General features: G+C 36.6%; 2 protein-coding genes across 5 annotated transcripts in view; one reads left to right on the forward strand and one right to left on the reverse strand.

Annotated features, from left to right (window-relative positions):
* LOC139115253 (tetratricopeptide repeat protein 38-like) overlaps positions 1 to 18,315 on the reverse strand; it is a 21,061-nt gene continuing 2,746 nt past the window's right edge. Inside the window, exons 1-15 of one of the 2 annotated variants that reach the window (XM_070677235.1) lie at positions 17,096 to 17,272; positions 12,282 to 12,338; positions 10,044 to 10,121; positions 8,891 to 8,972; positions 7,755 to 7,926; positions 7,292 to 7,465; positions 6,424 to 6,499; positions 5,839 to 5,958; positions 4,265 to 4,324; positions 3,893 to 3,931; positions 3,536 to 3,614; positions 2,655 to 2,820; positions 1,904 to 2,060; positions 1,156 to 1,229; positions 1 to 550 (exon numbers count right to left, since the gene is read on the reverse strand). In XM_070677235.1, coding sequence (XP_070533336.1) covers positions 460 to 550; positions 1,156 to 1,229; positions 1,904 to 2,060; positions 2,655 to 2,820; positions 3,536 to 3,614; positions 3,893 to 3,931; positions 4,265 to 4,324; positions 5,839 to 5,958; positions 6,424 to 6,499; positions 7,292 to 7,465; positions 7,755 to 7,926; positions 8,891 to 8,972; positions 10,044 to 10,121; positions 12,282 to 12,308 — 1,395 coding nt within the window. In that variant the 5' untranslated portion in view covers positions 12,309 to 12,338; positions 17,096 to 17,272 and the 3' untranslated portion in view covers positions 1 to 459. Of the gene's footprint in view, positions 551 to 1,155; positions 1,230 to 1,903; positions 2,061 to 2,654; positions 2,821 to 3,535; positions 3,615 to 3,892; positions 3,932 to 4,264; positions 4,325 to 5,838; positions 5,959 to 6,423; positions 6,500 to 7,291; positions 7,466 to 7,754; positions 7,927 to 8,890; positions 8,973 to 10,043; positions 10,122 to 12,281; positions 12,339 to 17,095; positions 17,273 to 18,315 lie in introns of those variants that run through there. The other variant, XM_070677234.1, reaches the window with a different exon arrangement.
* LOC139115252 (uncharacterized) overlaps positions 12,486 to 18,315 on the forward strand; it is a 17,217-nt gene continuing 11,387 nt past the window's right edge. Inside the window, exons 1-6 of one of the 3 annotated variants that reach the window (XM_070677230.1) lie at positions 12,486 to 12,623; positions 12,994 to 13,138; positions 15,825 to 15,936; positions 16,623 to 16,800; positions 17,269 to 17,380; positions 17,852 to 17,958. In XM_070677230.1, coding sequence (XP_070533331.1) covers positions 13,036 to 13,138; positions 15,825 to 15,936; positions 16,623 to 16,800; positions 17,269 to 17,380; positions 17,852 to 17,958 — 612 coding nt within the window. In that variant the 5' untranslated portion in view covers positions 12,486 to 12,623; positions 12,994 to 13,035. The remainder of the gene's footprint in view (positions 12,624 to 12,993; positions 13,139 to 15,824; positions 15,937 to 16,622; positions 16,801 to 17,268; positions 17,381 to 17,851; positions 17,959 to 18,315) is intronic. The other 2 variants (XM_070677231.1, XM_070677232.1) reach the window with 2 other exon arrangements.

Below are 18,315 nucleotides of genomic sequence, written 5' to 3' on the forward strand. Positions count from 1 at the left end.
TTTATTGTCATTTTTCAGCTATAACTTTATTCAGCATGATTCATTTGTTTATCATGATAGCAGCAACCTCATGTTTTCATGAAGATCTGCTGTAAAATCTGTTTTAGCAAATTCATTTCATTTGAAAATCAGAGTCACTGGATAAAGTTGCGTCTCATCTGAAAGTGACCAGCTACGCATTCACTGTACCTGGAGTTCTCATCTCTAAGTTTGTATCACTGTGATTTCTAGTGTCCACTACATTTAGTGCTCAACAGCTGTGTTTTCCATGTAGATAGGTGATGTAACCTTGGCTTGCCTCACCATGTAAGAATATATTTCCTTTGTATAAGACTATATGTCACACTTTTTTAATAGTCATCACTATGCAAGCTAGTTAGATATATACAATGGCAATGCTATTACATCAGTAAGAATGTCAGTAATGTATGATCATCATTAGAATGCTATGGTGAGTGATCAGTCGACATGTAAAGCCATGGCTCTGCCAATCAGCCTGTCGGTCATTGGTGCACACTCTTTGAGGGCTTTCCTCTCAATAAGAAGAGACCTAGAGAGAAATGGATAGGTGATGTGAATAATATTGATACTATGAAAACATTCAATTGTCTTCCTGACACTCAAGGGACCGTGGATAATTTTATAAAACTGTGCATGGCAGAAAAAGTCGATGTACTTGTCTTCAAACCCCTCTGCTAAAAGAAAGTTCTTGAAGTCTGAAAATCTAAATTATGTTTTGAGCGTTCCTCAGATATGATAAATTCACAGGCACCCGTGGGCTGGGTAGTCTGCTTAGGTTGCAGTGCTGGGTAGATCTAGAACGGGATTGATAGATCAAGCAGAAAATCAATTGATAAAAGTAGACTACTAGCCCACTGGCACCTGGGGATAAATTAGTGAAATACTTTGTTGAAAATTAAAAACTGTTGACAGCTTTCTGAACAATATATATTTCACAACAAATTCTGAACCATGATTGAGTATCGTGGATAGTCCATACTTTGTTTTCATTTGACTGTCAGGATTGATGACAATTTATTTACTGTGGTTTGATATTTGAAAAAACCGACCAGTTAGAACATGATGTCATGGAGACTTTATGTAAAAATGAGTACTGCATAGATTTTTGAAATTGTACTTTACATGTACATGTACCTTGCCAACTGATGGTGCTTCTTCTCAGGTGATTTCAAGGCTGCGTTTATCAGGAACAAATTGAAGAGATCTCTCTGTGTGACGAAAGACAGAAGGAATATTTTTAGCTGAAGACTACAAAGCCAAAATTGATTAATGTTTGAAAAGGTAATGTTTGGAAGCATATTTCCTTCTTTAAGGTAGAGCCTACCTCGGGGACAGGTATTCGGATTCTCAAATTTCTACAATTCTTTTCTGAGCTACCACTTATGGGGGCTCATTTTAAAGCTCTTGAACAAAAGAATAACTTTCACTGTCTTAGTTTATCGAAAATCAACAATTTTATTTTTCTCCACAGACTTAACACAGGGATGGCGGCCATTTTGAATTTCAATATCATAAAATCTTTGGTAATTTTTATTCTTGCTAGTTCCACACTTTGCACGATGACCCCGATTTTTACTCTTGATTTGGTAAGAAAATGATTGAAAGTTTCATTTAGGAAAGTCTGATCAAAAGTTCAAGTCTTTCACTTTTGAGGCACATACTACCTTAATGGCCCACTGAAAACAGTGTCTCACTTGGCAAATTTCCTCCCATATGAATCTTGTCCGAAGATACAATCAAGGTTCTCATGCACAAATAGCACTTCACTTCCTTTTGAACTTGAATTACTGTGAATGCCAACTTATTGAGTTTCTGCACAGGAGAAAGTATGAGTTCCACAGAGTCCTCTCCTTTGACAGGGAAGGTTTTCAAAGATCCATACCTGGGCATTACTGCCGCCAATTTTCCACACTTGATAACGGATTGGCAGGAAGAGCTCCACTGCTTCAGCAAAGTTACCACTATCATAGGCTTGGAAGGCATTGCATATCACAGCACCAACCTCCTGAGCAAGCTGACGCTGAGTACCAGTTTTCTCACTGTAAAATTAGACACATGAAAATCTAAGTGTCTGAGACAGAAGATTACCCTGGAAAGCTTAGTGATGCATGTTGCAACAGTATTACACACTGATAATTTTTGGTTGTAGGTAATGCAGGGGCTTTGGCGTAGGGATGGAATGGTGATTCAAAATTTAAAAGACTATAAACTTGGAAGAAAGGTAAGTGCTGCGTGTATAATTATGTGTATAATAGTGATGTCAGCTGTAGTGAAGATTCTACTTCACAGTCTTTCAGTATGGCAGAGGGTGGTGGTTCTATAAAACAGTCTTTACATCACTGTGATTCTAATTATTCTTCACTCTCAACACGTTGTGCTTACTCATTTATTCCCATTCCAAACAGATCTGATATAGTGGACTGATAAATCACAGTTTGTACTTTTTTAACGGTGGGACACAAATCACACGTAACACTATACCCTAATGGCCACTCAAAGTTACAGTTCCTGTTCTGTGGATCAAATCAAGGACAGGTATAAATACAGATGTTATGTCAAAAAACATTCAATGGTTGCTGCTTTTCAATGCAGACGTGAGTAGAGAAAGCTTGTAAGAATAGCTATGACTTTACTTGATGAAAGTGTGAATAGACTCCATCATTCTGTTTGCTTCCTCTTTCTGTTTTGAGCCCAGTGTGGACATGAGCAAATGGATGTCGTTGAAACACAGAATGTGTTCCCCAATGTGAGGTTTGCAGATTTCGTAGACATCTTTCCACCTTTCACCAACATTTACGCCTGTAATTAACATGCATACAAACTCGTCACATTATTTTCAAATCAAGTGTATTGAAGTTTGTTCAATGTGTATGTCAAGCTATTGTGTTCGACGTCAGCATCAACATTATGAACAATTAAACTTTAGTATTGCTTTAAAATAGCAGAATCAAACAAGAAAAATATACCCTACTGTCAAAAGGAACAATTGATTCTATTGTAGTACCTGTATTGTGCTAATGTTAAATTAAAATGGTTATGTAATAAATTCACTGTTCACCCAAGGATGTTATGTGTTGCAATCTATGTTAAAGATTTTGGCTTTGTAACAATGCAAGCCTCATATTGCAATGAGCACAAACTGACTCTTGAAATGTCACGCAAATCTATTGTAACAAACTTTGTTCTCTGAGGTTTTGCTCAAATTCAGTCTCACATTCTTACATCTGTGAATTCACGATAGGATTGGCAGAACAAATTTACTTCATCAACCGTGCAGAATCAGAAATGCTAAAGAACACATTTAATCATAAATATCATAGGTCTATCAATTTGAAGACATGACAATGGCACGAAACAGTTGTTCCAAATGTGAACATTGTAAAATTGATCATTATCATCATAGAACAAAGAAGTTGGACGAGATCTCGGAAATACAGACAAACAGGAATGACAGACATATCTGCGAAAAACCAAAAAAATAGTTTCAGAGAAGGATTGAGGGCGCTATACTTACCCTCCATTTCCATTCTGTAGAGCAATGAACACGAGTCTACGATGTCCAGCAATGCCCCTGATTTGACTCTCTGTCCAACCTGGATTGATGATGCAGAGTTCAAGCAGACACAGAAAACAGAGAGAGTGGAAAACATAAACTGAGTGAGGAGATTTCTGTTTCATGGAAGAAAATTGATGAAAGCTATTTTGTAAGAAATAAAAATAAAATACATAGCAAATACCATTGTACAATTATAATTGCGATATCTTTTACAATTCTTTGAACATATTGGTCATAAATATTATCTCTATATTTTTAAGAATAGAAGAGCTTTGAACATTAACAATTTTTGAAGTAAAAATATCAGCCGCTTACTTCAGAGTCAAAGATCTCCAAGGCTGCAGACTGTTCACCCTGAGAAGGACAGAGGTAAAAATTAAAATGACAGCAGGGTAAAATGAAATAGATTTTCCAACAGATTTAGGGAGTCCTCCGATTTGGTAAAATGTAGCTCAAGTACATCAATGAATCAGCCAACAAAAGCTTCTCCCGTAATTTCAAACTTATTCAAAGCAATTTATCTTCACAGCACACAAGATGGAACAAACTTCATGTTTGGTACATGTTATAACCTTCTTCATTTTGTTGAAATTTATGTGTATACAGGTGTCCCATGCAATGTTACATACATGTGTACCTAGCCAGACATAAGGATTGATTCTTTTATGAACACAAGCTAGTATATACCTTTTCCAGGAGGTAAAGAGCCCAGTGCCAATAGTTGTGACATGCAAGCATGCCACATTTCTATGGAAACACAAAAACAGTGCATTAAAGTCTATGTGAATTATCATCTGGATTGTATTATTAATAAATAATTTACTGCAGTATTCATTTCACGGAAATTTGAGAAAAACTTTCCTGAGAAATTTAATGTAATACATGTATTAGGAATTATATTATAGCTTGGTCATTACCAGAAAATGTTGTGATGCTATACCATTAGATGTACTGATAATGTATCCAATTATACACCATTGTGGATTCAAGCAAACTTTGCACTCCATAATGTACTCGGCTTCAACATATACATTGTGTGGTAAAAGGTTTGCTTTCGTCCATTATGGGCCGGTAGGGATACATGATTGCTGAAATAAAGAAAATTCAAATGTCCACCAAACAGTGATTGTATTAGGGGCAGAAGAAATTTCTTTGACGTGTGGAGTATTGCAATTTCTGTAAAAAATTTGATGTGAAGTACAGCTGTGGTTTGGTCCAGGCTTACATTGTACTATTTTCAATGGCAAAGTTGGATCTCTTTAGAGGGAAATGTAGTGAAGTGATGAGGACAGTTTGGATATCACCTTTGAGAGGTCTCAAGAAAGTATATGACTGAAGGTAGAACGCACCTCGGGGACAGAAATTCAGGCCTTCAAAGTTTATCAATTTTCTTCTGACCTACCACTTGTGGGGGCTCATTTTGAAGCTCTTGGCGAAAGAAAGTTTTCATGTCTTAGTTTTTTGAAAATCAAAAATTTTATTTTTTCTCATAGAGTTAACACAGGGATGGCGGCCATTTTGGATTTCAAATATCGAGAAATCGCAAGTTATTTGTCTCTCTAGTACCAAAGTTTGCACGGTGACCCCTGATTTTTATTCTTGCTTTGGTAAGAGAATGGTTGAAAGTTTCACTGAGGAAAGTTTGAGCAAAAGTTTAAGTCTTTCACTTTCGAGGTGCATATTACCGTAACGGTGATAAAACTTGTGTAAGTATCATTGAACTTGTTCCTACGTCACAGTATTCAATGGGACAAGCTCTTTTCACTTGTGTTAGATCATGGACCCTCTATGGTTAGATCAATTGTCAGCTTCAGTTCTGATTAAACATTTTGGGGGTTCAAGTCAACTGAAATTTGTTGAGTTTTTGAGGAATACAGCATATCCCACTAGTCTTTCCCCCAGAACTGCATATCCACATATTTAACCCTTTGAACCCCGCTCGGACATAAATGTCCGATGACGTCATAGAGTACCAGGGGGTCAAAGTGCAAAGGGTTAAGGGCCCAACATCCTCCACTGAGCACAATAGAGCACCACAGCCCTTTCATGACAGTCTTGAGGTTTAGTCAAGCTGTAAAAATTATAAAATCAAAGTTCAAGCTAAACAATTGTAAGCAGCAATGAAGACCGAATATCTTAATGTCGACACAATTTCTCTATGGAATTATCATCAGGACTGGGAAACCTAGTGGGTAAAATACAGGTCTGATATCTAATATTATGCTCTGTACTTCTTACAAGTTGATAACAGCTGCACTTACAGTCCAGTTGTCCTTTGTTGAACTCATGAAAGATGTACCTTCATCCTGTCTCCCCATCATTTCAAATACATGGGCCAGAGAATGAGTTGACCAGGCATCGTTTTTGTTCAAATCCAAACCCTGTAAAATTCAAAGCAGGTCTATAAAGACTTTTCATTATCATCTTTAGCTGAAGACATTTTGTACCTTACCTTTTGTACATCGTTTTCTAAAAGAAAGTGAAAAATGTGAAGCAATTTTGGTATCATATGCCAATCATAGCAACATGAAACACTTATTTGTCACTTAGTGGTTGGGAAAAGTCTATTCAATTGGATCATTATTTCATTTTGTCCTAAAATATAGTGACATAAAGAATCATTATTTTATTTGGAAAGATGTTCCTGCAATAACAAAAATATGAAGTTAAGACTGATGAAATTTGGTCTTTTACACAATTTTGTCCCTTGTAAACACTCAAGTTTCAGACAGCAGTTTGGAGAGAGCATTCAATTCTCAGCATAGAGATGTAAATTGGGGAGTTTCAAATGTGAAGAACTGTTGATGTTTTGGTAAAAGTTTGATATCATAAAAACTTCTACTAACCAACCGGGCTTCTTTCTCCGCTTGATCATATAAGTTTGTCTCTACCAGACCAAAAGCATGCATCCCCATCAAATATCTGACCAAAAAAATTGCATCATGTAATTTTAGTTTTCTTTCATCAATGTTTAAAGACGCAAATAATCAAGATTTTTTTTTCTGGTACATTGTCAAGTTTCTTTATAGAACATAAACTTCAACTAAAGGTATTATGGCAAAGGAACAAGTGTTGTTCTAATCTTTATTATCCGCTATGTTGTTCTAATCTTTATTATCCGCAACTCAAGGTTCATATATTTAAGATATCTTCTCCATCATTGTAACTATATTACTGAATGTGGACAGTAACAGGACAGTATCTTGCCATATACCAACCAGTCCCTCATTTCAGATTAGGGGAGGGTAAATTGTCTCAGGGTTTTAATGTTATAAATAACCATTAGCTATCCAGTTCCTTGTACATACCTGTACCTTACTAACTGCAAATACATGTAGTCATGGCTAGGATTAGGGAAAGGGATCAGCGAAAGAGTTACAGAAATGTCCAAAGTGTAACTAGCTGCCTTACAACCTCCTACAAGATTTCAAGCATCCGATATTATTATTCTTTTATGAGTATAAATTATTTTTGCCTGTGTTGACATGAAATTATCAGTCACAGTGACAGGGCAGAAACCCCACCGTCACTTTGATGAACACAATATTCTTTCTTTCTAAGTGCCAATGTACTATAAGTGTGATCAGTTAAATCATAGAGGACTCTTGCAAAAACTGTGAAAGAGAAAGACTAGAAAAAAAAATTGAAGATTTAAAAAAGTGAAACATAGGCATATCATAATGGCAGGCAAGACACACATGGCATTTGACTCACCCATACAGCGGAGTGTCTTTCTTCCAATGGGGCATAACTCTGGCAATGGAGTCTCGTATCTGAGCAGAGTAACCCATGTAGAAATATGAATCATGTGCAAACTTCAAAGCAAGCATGTCAGTAGGATACTGAACCAACACTTCCTCCCACTTGTCCTGGGCCTTAGTGATATCCCTGTTATGCAGAGACAGAAAGCTTTTCAGGGTGGGCAACATTACAAGATGTGATATTGCATGTAGGGGAAGTATGAAGGGTTGTACAAACATACAATTTTTGTGTTAAAATGACTTTTGTCATCTACTCAACAATTACACTTTGAATAAAGTTACCTAATTTTTACATTTTTGCATTAAAAGCTAGAATTCATGCTAAAGTCAATCAATTGGTACAAACAGTAAAAACACTGACATTATATTCCTGTTTATAATGACTATGACATGCAGAAGAAAATATAAGATGTTACCCATAAGCCCATAATTTGATTGCTTCAGCATGGAGTTTTTCCCTGGAACTGACGTTGGAATTCTCAGCCAGCTTCACTATGTTGTCAATGTCCGTTTTGAATTCAGCGTCCAGATAGATGGATCTGCCAGTACCCATGACATCAAGTCCATTGACAAGCACATGACCAAGAACTGAATAATAAGTCATGGGTTGTTCACAAAAATGACAACATTAGACATAAGTTGGAAACTATCACTAAAAAAATGGTACAGGTTTGTTTTGCCTAATAATATCATATTTTTATCTCTTCAAATTACAATATCAAGCTTTGTACAATACAAGTGGTGTGAGTCATAGTACCAGTGGTTTAAAAAGTTAGAAAGAAGGAGACAAAAACAAATTCACTTAATCTTGCAAAACCTGACACTGGTGGCGCTAAACACGAAGGCATGATCTTTTTCTTCTCATCGGCAAAGTAGCAGTCATAGGTAGTGGTTGGTCAGATGGAAGGAGCCAAAACAGAGTGACTGGTGTAATTCTCCGTCTCTAATAAACAATCACATTTTGCTGTGAGGGGTCACTATCATTTACACCTGACAATTTTATTATGAATACAGGAGATAGTCCGCTATTAATCCTTTGCACCCTGACCCCCTGGTACTCTATGACAGCATCAGACATTTATGTCCGAGCCGGGTTCAAAGGGTTAAACACCTACAACATGTATCAGGTGTTTTGCTTAAAGAATTAAAGGTAATTAGATCCTTATCAGACGGTAGTAAGGGCTGTTAAACTACATGCAGTACTGTCTAAATAGCACTTTCTTTGTAAGAGCAGATAAGTGATATTGTGTACCTGGAATCAACCATGCATGCTTATACCTATATGGAACAAGTCCAAATAATGCCAATTTTGGCATTTCTTTGGTTCAGAGAAACAAAAGGGCAAGTCATAGCATTTTCATTTCGCAACAACTTTTACAGACTTTTGTTTATTCAGAATCTTGCTTACATATTTATTCAATAATTCTGATACAAATTCTCTTTCTCTGCAAAAAAAATACTGTTTGCATTGGAAAACATTGTCACTTATTTATCTTTATCATTGATATCCTGAAGTAACATTTTTCTTTTCAAAGCAAAGCTGGTAACATACCAAAGTTTGGATCTGATTCCACTAATTTCTTTGCAGAGGCCTCAATTCCTCCAACTGCATCTTCATCATACCATCCTACATACTGCAAACACAGGGCAAATGGCATGTCAGAAAACAAAAGGTGCAAATCCAGGGAGCTGCCGTGAGGTTCCACCAAATTTAACCCTTTCACTTTTCAGGTAGAACATGCCTTGGGGACACAAATTCGGGCTTTCAAATTTTATCAATTCTCTTCTAATCTACGGTGGCGGCTCATTTTAATGCTCTTTATAGTGAAAGAAAAAATTTAACCACCTTGAAAATTATATTATTCCTACGGAGTTAACACAGCGGCGACCATTTTGAATGTCAAATACAGGGAAATCTTACGTAATTTGTCTCTCTTGTACCAAATTTTGCATTGTGACCCTTGAATTTTATTCTTGCCTTGGTAAGACCATGGAGGTAGTACCTCCATGGTAAGACAATGTTCAAAAGTTTCGTTGGTGAAAGTTTGAGCAAAAGTTTAAGTCTCTCACTTTCAAGGTGCATATTATCTTAAGTAGATATCGGATTTTCGGTCCTATATTTGCTCTAATGACTTTGTTAATCCCTTGACGATCAGTGAGAAATGATGAAGGTACAGCAGTGTTTTAACATTAGCATGTTACATAATACCTTGATCTCAAATAATGTTATTTAAATTTATGTATACATAACATGTAAATGTGAAACAAATGTTCACTGTATTATATCATGGTGAATTTTACAATTTGTGAATTCTGTAGCTGACCTCACAGGGCTTATATTCAATGCCATGAAAAAGAGAAAAAAAGAACATCAATTAACAACTACTGTCCCTGAGATAAAGAACCTCACACAGAAAACAGCTGAAAGTTAGCCTATTAAACTGTTATAGGTTAATACCTGAAAATGAAATTACTGTTTTTGTATAAATCAGTTTGTAAGTATGCTTGAAGTCATTAGGTCAACCATTTATTCAGCAAATTCTAAAAGTCTGATCTGGACAACTGCCTACTCAAGTTATACAAAGTCTATCAAATGTTCAAAGGTGGCAGCTTCGTAGGCGTGTATCACTGGAACAGTGGGAGGGTATAGAAGAGTACGTGCAGAAGTGCTAAGCATGTCTGATTGTACACAAAATATGATTTACCTGACAAAGTACCGCATCATACAACTTGGCAGTTTCATTGTTGGTTGTGGACAGTGGGAGTCCCTGTTTCTGCCACTCCTGCAGAAAAAGGCATACATGTATATGAGCTAGATAGATTATAGATTGTTCTGCTTACTTTTGAACTTTAATGTTTCTTCTTTTGTGACTTTTTTCCCGGGAAAGCACTGCATGTTTGATCTAATATCATATTGAGAGCTCTTTGACACAAACATTTAGATACATACTAACCTAATGGGTTCTTTCTTGTTATGCGCTCGATCCCTTTAGGTAGCGACGCTGAAACTTACAAGTAATTTTTTGTTAAATTGCTATCTATTTTCACAAATTCCAGTCCCTGAGCACTGATTTACAAATCAACACTTTGTCGTACCGCTGTTTAATCAAATCATTAGTCTTCAGTCTTTATCATTATCATAACACATATCTCACCCAAGGTAGGGTGGACAATTGACTTGTGGGTCACTACAAAAGCATACAAGATGGTCCAATTAATTGGGGGGAGGGGGGAACTAAATAAGCAAACAAAAGGTATGGTGAAAAACAGGAAATACACCAGATGTGAATATACCGGTAGGTGAACATCAAATTACTGTTATATCATCTCCAGTATTCGTACACTCTAGAATAAATATATTGCTAAAGTATTAGTACATTTTCTCAGTGTTTTCATGAATATTGATATATTTCGGGTGTATTGATGTATAGCTTTGAGTTTATATAGCATGCAGCACGGTTCCTCCCACCATAGTGTACCCACAGGATGAATGTCTCCATGCAATAAACACCAGGATCAAACGAGAAATGTAGCCCTGCGTAGGTCTGTGTGTTCCCGGCGTTATACGGCCGTATAGAACGCCGGGAACACACAGACCTGTACGCAGGGCTAACAAGAAATGCTGCCATAACAATTCATATCACGCATGCTTCGGTTCACACAATGTACGTCGTTGGGATTGCTAAAAAGTAACAGCTCTTTTAATTTAGCAATAGAGGCGGTGCATATCATTTATTTATTTATTTATTTATTTATTTATTTATTTATTAAACCTTGTTTAACGAGGGTAGCCTGGTAAGCTTCAGTAAAGATGCTTATCTTCCCCAGGGCCCTCAGATGAACATACAAACTGATACAAAGCAGAACAACATGAAACATGTCTAACAAAGCTAGAACAATACAATGCACGGAAAGAAGTGGCCAGGAGTGAACCTGCACACAGGAGAAAAAAAAATGCACAATCACACCAGATAACAAAAACAAATTTGACAAGAAAACTAAAACTCACAAACACAAAAATTATACCCAATAAGCTTTCAGGTAAGCAGTTTTAAAACTGCTCAATGAGTTACTAGATCTTATACTTAAATCGACATTTGTTCCACTGATTGGCAATATTAACAGTAAACCCTTTTCGATAAAAATACTTATTTGTTGCAGGAACCACTAACAATTTTTGCATCTTAGATCTTGTAACTCATGATCAATTTCGGTAAAAAGACTTGTCATATATTGCGGTGCAAGATTATTTAAACATTTAAAAACCATACAAACATTCTTATAAACTATTCTATCTGGTAATGGCATTATATGCATTGTTTTAAATAAATGCTCGGTCGAAGCATTATACCTTGCATCACACATCACTCTGATAGCACGTTTCTGAATCTTATGCAACCCTTTCATAAACGGTGATGCTCAATGACAACAGTAATCCAAGTGTGGTAAAATATAGCTATTATAAAAAAGTTTTCTTATATTCATAGGTAAAAACTGTCTTATTCTCTTGAGCAAGCAATTTTACTATTTACTTTTTTAAAAATCTTGTCACAGTGCTGCTTCCGTGACAGATTTTCATCGACAAGCGTACCAAGAATCTTTCACAGTGTACTGCTTGCAATTCCGTATCATTGCCCGGCTAGGATCTAACCGCCGTAAGTTTTGATGTTGTTGTTGTTGTTGATGTTGTTTCGGGGAGGGCAATCACATGTAAATGTTCCTGAGTAATGCTGACGAACCTTGCTGCAGTTCCGTAGCAACAACTTCCCCCATTGATTTTGGGTGGTGGGAAAGTGGGTGCATGTGTACCGCGACCCTCAAACACCCACAAATCGCTGGTCCGGACAGGAGCTGTGGGGCAGTGCACAGTGTGGTTGGCTATAAAGTGCGAAACTACACCGAACAGTACATTATGAAAACTGTGTATGGTAATGTAACTTTACCTGACAATCACGCCACTGGTTGTACATGTTACATCAGGTGAAGCGAACTTAGTCACCCTGCGAAGATAAAAGAAACAGAAACTTCGAAAAGTGAGATTGTCTGCTTTATACGTCGGCCAGTGACCTCATAGCTCAGGCAAGGGTTGATCACCTGGGTAATTTGCATGTGATCACCTGATCGGAGCCAACAGTTCAAAGTTCGTTAGCTTGAGCCGCGTTCGTCATTCAACAGGAGGTAGTTGTAAAAGGCGACGTACTCACGATCAAGCTTGCACTGTCAGTTACTTTCAAAAGCCTGCCCAAGCCCCAAGTGATGGATGGTTAAGACTTCTTGAGTGTGAGGTAGAGTTATGCAAAACTTTACTGACAGACTTATGGTTGCGAAGATCGCGCCAGTGCAGTGGCAGTAGTAGTAGTACACAAGCCGGACTGAGCGCGCGCCACTTCTAGTCTACGCTTCTTCAAGTTCTGCTCGTAAACAGAGTCCCGAGATCACAAGCCTACGTTACTTCAGTCACAAAAGCAATTACAGTAATCCGGTAAAATGCAATGTTGTCTGTCTCATACATACAAGACAGTTTCGCGATATATGATTATAATAATAGATAATTGATTAGATAAATGGTTGAATGAATGAATGAGCCAACGACCAGGTACACAAACTTTATTTTGAAGATACTCAGTATTCATGTTTTTCTAAATTTGTTTTGAGGTTCATACAGATTTTTAGAGTGAAATCAACATTTTTACAGTGATGCCTGTCATAAGAAGAACTCTGACCACATTATCTGAATTTGGAAATACCAGTAAGATCTGCAAAGTATCTTTCTCCCAATCGAATCGAAGGCTTTCAAACAGTGAGTACCATTATGTATAACAAGTATCTCTCTACATTTATATTTTTGCTTAATAGGTCATCATTGTATCAAACAGTCATTGTAAAATGGATAACAAAACTGATCTTTTTTCTGTAACAGGCAGTAATTCAAACTGCATGTATTTGAATGTATTGGGAAAGAAAGGTGGTGATTTAGTGTCCTACATGTGACACATTACTATTATTATTATTATTATTAAACTTTATTTCAGACAGGTACAAGGACCGTCCATAGAATCAAAAAAGCTACACAGTACACCAAAAAAGCACAACACCAAACTACAAGAAAGTACAGACAGATTACAAACACACATTAAAAACAGGAACCCTGAGAGACAATAAAAAGCAATTCTAAGACTAACGATACAGAAGCTGTCTCCAATAAGATTGCAATCCAGAATACCTACAGTCTGACAAAAGTAAACTCTTAGAAGACTGTTGTCGGTACATTGCAGTCTCCGGACAAGACTGTACACAAGTCTTCTTCTAAAGACTGGAAAATTATTTACACGATTTTCAACAAAGGCAGCTGAGATACTAGCATTTCGCGATAAGTCTAAAAACCTGCGCAAAGCATTATTGTGACAAACATGCAGGCTACGAATGGACGAGACATTAAAATCACACCAAAGTTGAGCACAATAGATGTTATTACAAAAAGTATTAAAAAGTCGTAACTTAACACTCAAACAGCAATTACGAAACTTCTTAGAAGTAAGTTTGCTCTACCACATAATGCCCTACGTTGGGAGGCGATATCATCATCATCCTTAAGTCTAATGTAATAACATGACCAAGATACACAAATTTTGACACAAAATCAATACTATAACCCCTAAGGGTAATTGGTGGAATAATTCTGCATTTGTTTCGAGATTTAAAACACATACATTTTGTTTTTAAAACGTTATATACAATATCATTCTCTTCAGCAAAATTCTGGCAAATTTTGAGTAGTTTTCTTAGACCCTTGATAGAAGGCGCTGCTAAGCACATATCATCTGCATACGATAAATTATTCAACATTGTACCACCTATTTCACAACCGATCCCACAGGCAGACAAAGCCTTGTTAAGGTCATCCATGTATACATTAAAAAGTATGGGAGACATGATGCCACCTTGACGCACTCCGTTTGACACAGTAAAAGTGGAAGAAATTGCTTTTCCCCAACGAACACAAAATGTTTGGGAAATAAACCAAAATTTAAGAATACGAACAATGTAAAGAGAAACATGTCTCTCAATTAACTTCTTCAATAGAGTGAAATGGTTAACCTGTCGAAAGCTTTTTCGGCATCAAGGAAACATACATACACTGAACTTCCATTCTTCTTATAATACCTGATGGTTTCTTTTAGGAGGAAAAAACACATATCAGTACTGTGCTTCCTTTTGAAACCGAACTGGTATTCAGAAGTTTCAAGTTGTGTTGCGCAACGATTTAACAAAACACGCTCCAAGATTTTAGACAAGACACTGGTCAGTGCAATTGGTCGATAATTGCTCTTGCTCGACAAATCAGCCGTTTTGTCCTTCACCAAGGGAACAAGAATCACATTGGTGAGATTTTCGGGAACAAAGCCATGTATTAACATTGAAGAGAAACACATTGCAAGATGGATAATCAAGATTACTGTTAATTGAGGAATATATGATAATACAATTCAGACTAGGCCTTCTTTATTCAGATACCATTGATAGAGAAAAATCTAGCGTGTTTGTCAACAAGAATTCCCTGATGAAAATGTGAACTGTGTGCAGTAACATTGCAGCAACATTGCTGCAATGCTGCAGTAATAATATTATGGTGATATTCTTGCACAGAAAGTCTGTGCGGCAACCTTATTAACATACTGTGCAGTAGGTAGCAGCCAAATGTTTCATTGCCGTACTTGAAAAATCTGTGCAGCTTTGTACATGTAACAGCTAGGTGCAGCTATGATTCATAAAATATTGAGTTGTGCAACATGGTTGCCAGAAGATGCCAGAGGTTCTACCACAATGGAACAATTTGTTCAGCTTTGATGTATGAATGTGGAGTAATAAAACAAATAAATCTAAAGACAGCACACACTGTACATTGTACTGTAAGTCAAACATACAAATACAGACACAAATTCTATTGGCAACACAAGTTTATTGCTAAGCTGAACAATATTCATGTACAATAGATATCGTGATAAAGGTAGAAATGGAAGTTAAAGAGGAAACTCACTGTCTGACAAAATGACTGGGATTATCAAAACACAAATCCGGTGTACACCTTGAAAATACTCAGTATTTTCAGATTTAGTGTACATTTTGACAGGTGATACATTTTGAAAGGCAATCAAGTTTTTTAATGAAATGTTTAAAGAAAAACTATTCTCAAAAACACATATCTCGTGTGGTCACATATGAAAAAAGAACAAGTAAGTAACACATGGCCGCATGGGATACTTAATAAACAGTCCACAAGACCGGGTTGTAGGTCTTTGCTGGTAGCACTTTGCAATAATTACAGAATGAAAACAGGACCACTGAATATGTTTTACTCTTGAACCACCAAAAGCGATGTGGATAAATTTCCTCACCCATGGTTACCGAAGACACCAGAGGAAACCAGCAGTATCTTTGATTTGTACACTGAGGTGGTCTAAATTTCTATGTGTTTTCCTATACAGGTTTATTTGACATCCACCCTAATGTATCTGCCGCCCTCTCAGCAAGAAAACCAGTTGTGGCACTGGAAAGCACAATTATCACCCATGGAATGCCCTATCCACACAATCTCAGGTATGAACACATAATCCAGAAATCTTTGCACCAACAAAACTTCAAAGTTTGCTTCATTGGGTTATGTCTTGCATGTTATAAACATACAACATAGGTACAAAATTCATTAAAGGGGACAGTAATTGTGACTTTTGATAATATTTTTGTTATGTTGTACAAACAAGTATGTGATTTTATTTTTCACCCTAAGTAAATTGATAGAAGGACAAAAGAATTATGTTGCACAGTATTTTCATCACATAAATTTTTTTTTCAGTATGTTTCCATAAAAATGAATTCAAAGTCTTGATGATGATTTAAACGTCAACAATAATGTTTGACGTTTAACACTCACAAACCAATACACAGGCTGTGTTAGCAAGTTGATAGCTAGACATTTTGATGTGATGATGCGAACAGAACAGAACAACATCATATTTTAAAGTGAGAAAACAATTTTGGAAAACACATGAACAGCTCCTGCTAAGCGTTTTGCTTTGATTGTGATTTGATAATCTTCAATTATTATTTGGACTACTGAATACTACTGACGCCATGAAAAATTATTCTGTCTCATAATAATTAACTGCCTTCACAATTGAAATATGATAGCTAGCGTTACCAAAAACAGTGTGGTTGGACTTCATGCAGGATTGGTGAAAGATTTTATTTCTTTTGGCACACTACTTCCTCTTGATTGTTTAAAGGACTGCACAGCTGATCGAGTCAATTGTCAGAGAACACAATGCAATACCAGCTACAATTGCTGTACTGGATGGGCAAATTCATGTTGGTCTTACTGAAGAACAGTTACAACGGTTGTCCAGCAGCAGTGGTCAATCAGTCAAGATTTCTAGGCGGGATCTCTCTCCAGTCTTATCACAGGTATTGTTGTCTCAAAATGACTAAAGCTGTACCTTTCAACAATAGCTTTTATCACATTTTGAGTGCTGTAAATTTTCCCACCGAAATTTTATTGCATAATTTTACCAGTTTTTATGAATTATTTTCTCTTTCTTTTTGACAATTTTGGACCAAATGGATATCACTTGCTCTTGATCTCTGACCTCTAAATTAATTTACATTGATTATATTTGCTGGAACCACTGTTCTGGGCCACTGTAATGTCAAATTCATTGGTGGTCCAGGTTCTTAACCGTACACCTCTGGCTTTACTCACCTTGATTCTCTTTGCAACTTTTGAATACCTTCTTCATTTGTGTATTTGAGATCACTATTAGCAATGACAGCAAAACATCTGAGCACAGTACCAATAATCTTCACATGACCTGTATACTCAAGATTTTCCACACAGTGTACTTGGTCTGAAGTCCTGAATGCTTTAATTTTCAGGGTGGTACCGGTGGAACCACGGTATCCGGCACAATGATCATTGCTCAGAAAGTTGGTATACCAGTCTTTGTGACAGGTGGAATTGGTGGTGTGCACCGAGGGGCTGAAACAAGTATGTACACAATGTGTTGAATTGTTGGTTAAATGCTCCCTTTATTGCAGAAATCTGCTTGTCTAGGGTGCCTCTCATAGCAAGTAAATATAAACATACCCCTAGGATGATGTTGAATAGTAATATGGCTTTGTGTTTTAAGTCAGTGGGCAAAATAATCACAATGTGTATGCAGTATTTAGAAAAGAAATTAATCAAGGTCTGTTGTTGTTTTACACATATAACCATGACAACAAGCATAACTGGGATTCAGTGAAACAAACAACATGTCAAGACAACAAAATTGAAAAAAAATCTCTATTATCTGAAAACAAACAGAATAAAAATGATTCCAGGGAATGTTCTGCAGGAAAAAAAATCAAAAATTATTTCTGTCATCCTAGTGAAGGATTAACATTAAGTATCCACAGTGAAAGCTATTGAACAATAACTATAGCTGTAACCAAATGGCCATTATTTTGCCGTTGTCAGGTATGGACATCAGTGCTGACCTGACAGAGCTTGGAAGAACACCAATCACTGTGGTATCTGCTGGAGTCAAATCTATCCTTGATATTGGAAAAACTCTCGAATACCTGGTAGGAGATGCATACACTGTATATACTTTAATGTATTCTAGCTTTCTTGTTTCTGGCTTGGACAATATGACCCAGCAATATTTTGGAAAAGATTACATCACACCATACATGTCAAGTATATTGATTGTCTTAATACAGTTGTATAATTAGTATAAATGTGACAATAACACTGCTGTATTCAGGATATATCTCTGTTGTAACCTGCCCTATAATGTGAATCACTTTTCTACAGTGCAGATACAATTAAAGTAGTAAAGTTGGGGAGAACTTTCTTGAGAAGGGAATTACATATCGATCCACTAAAATTGATAACAAATTGACTTAATACCGGCCATTGAACTGAATTGATTATTCACA

The sequence above is a fragment of the Ptychodera flava genome, chromosome 17 (genome assembly GCF_041260155.1).
Source record: "Ptychodera flava strain L36383 chromosome 17, AS_Pfla_20210202, whole genome shotgun sequence".
Lineage (NCBI taxonomy): Eukaryota > Metazoa > Hemichordata > Enteropneusta > Ptychoderidae > Ptychodera > Ptychodera flava.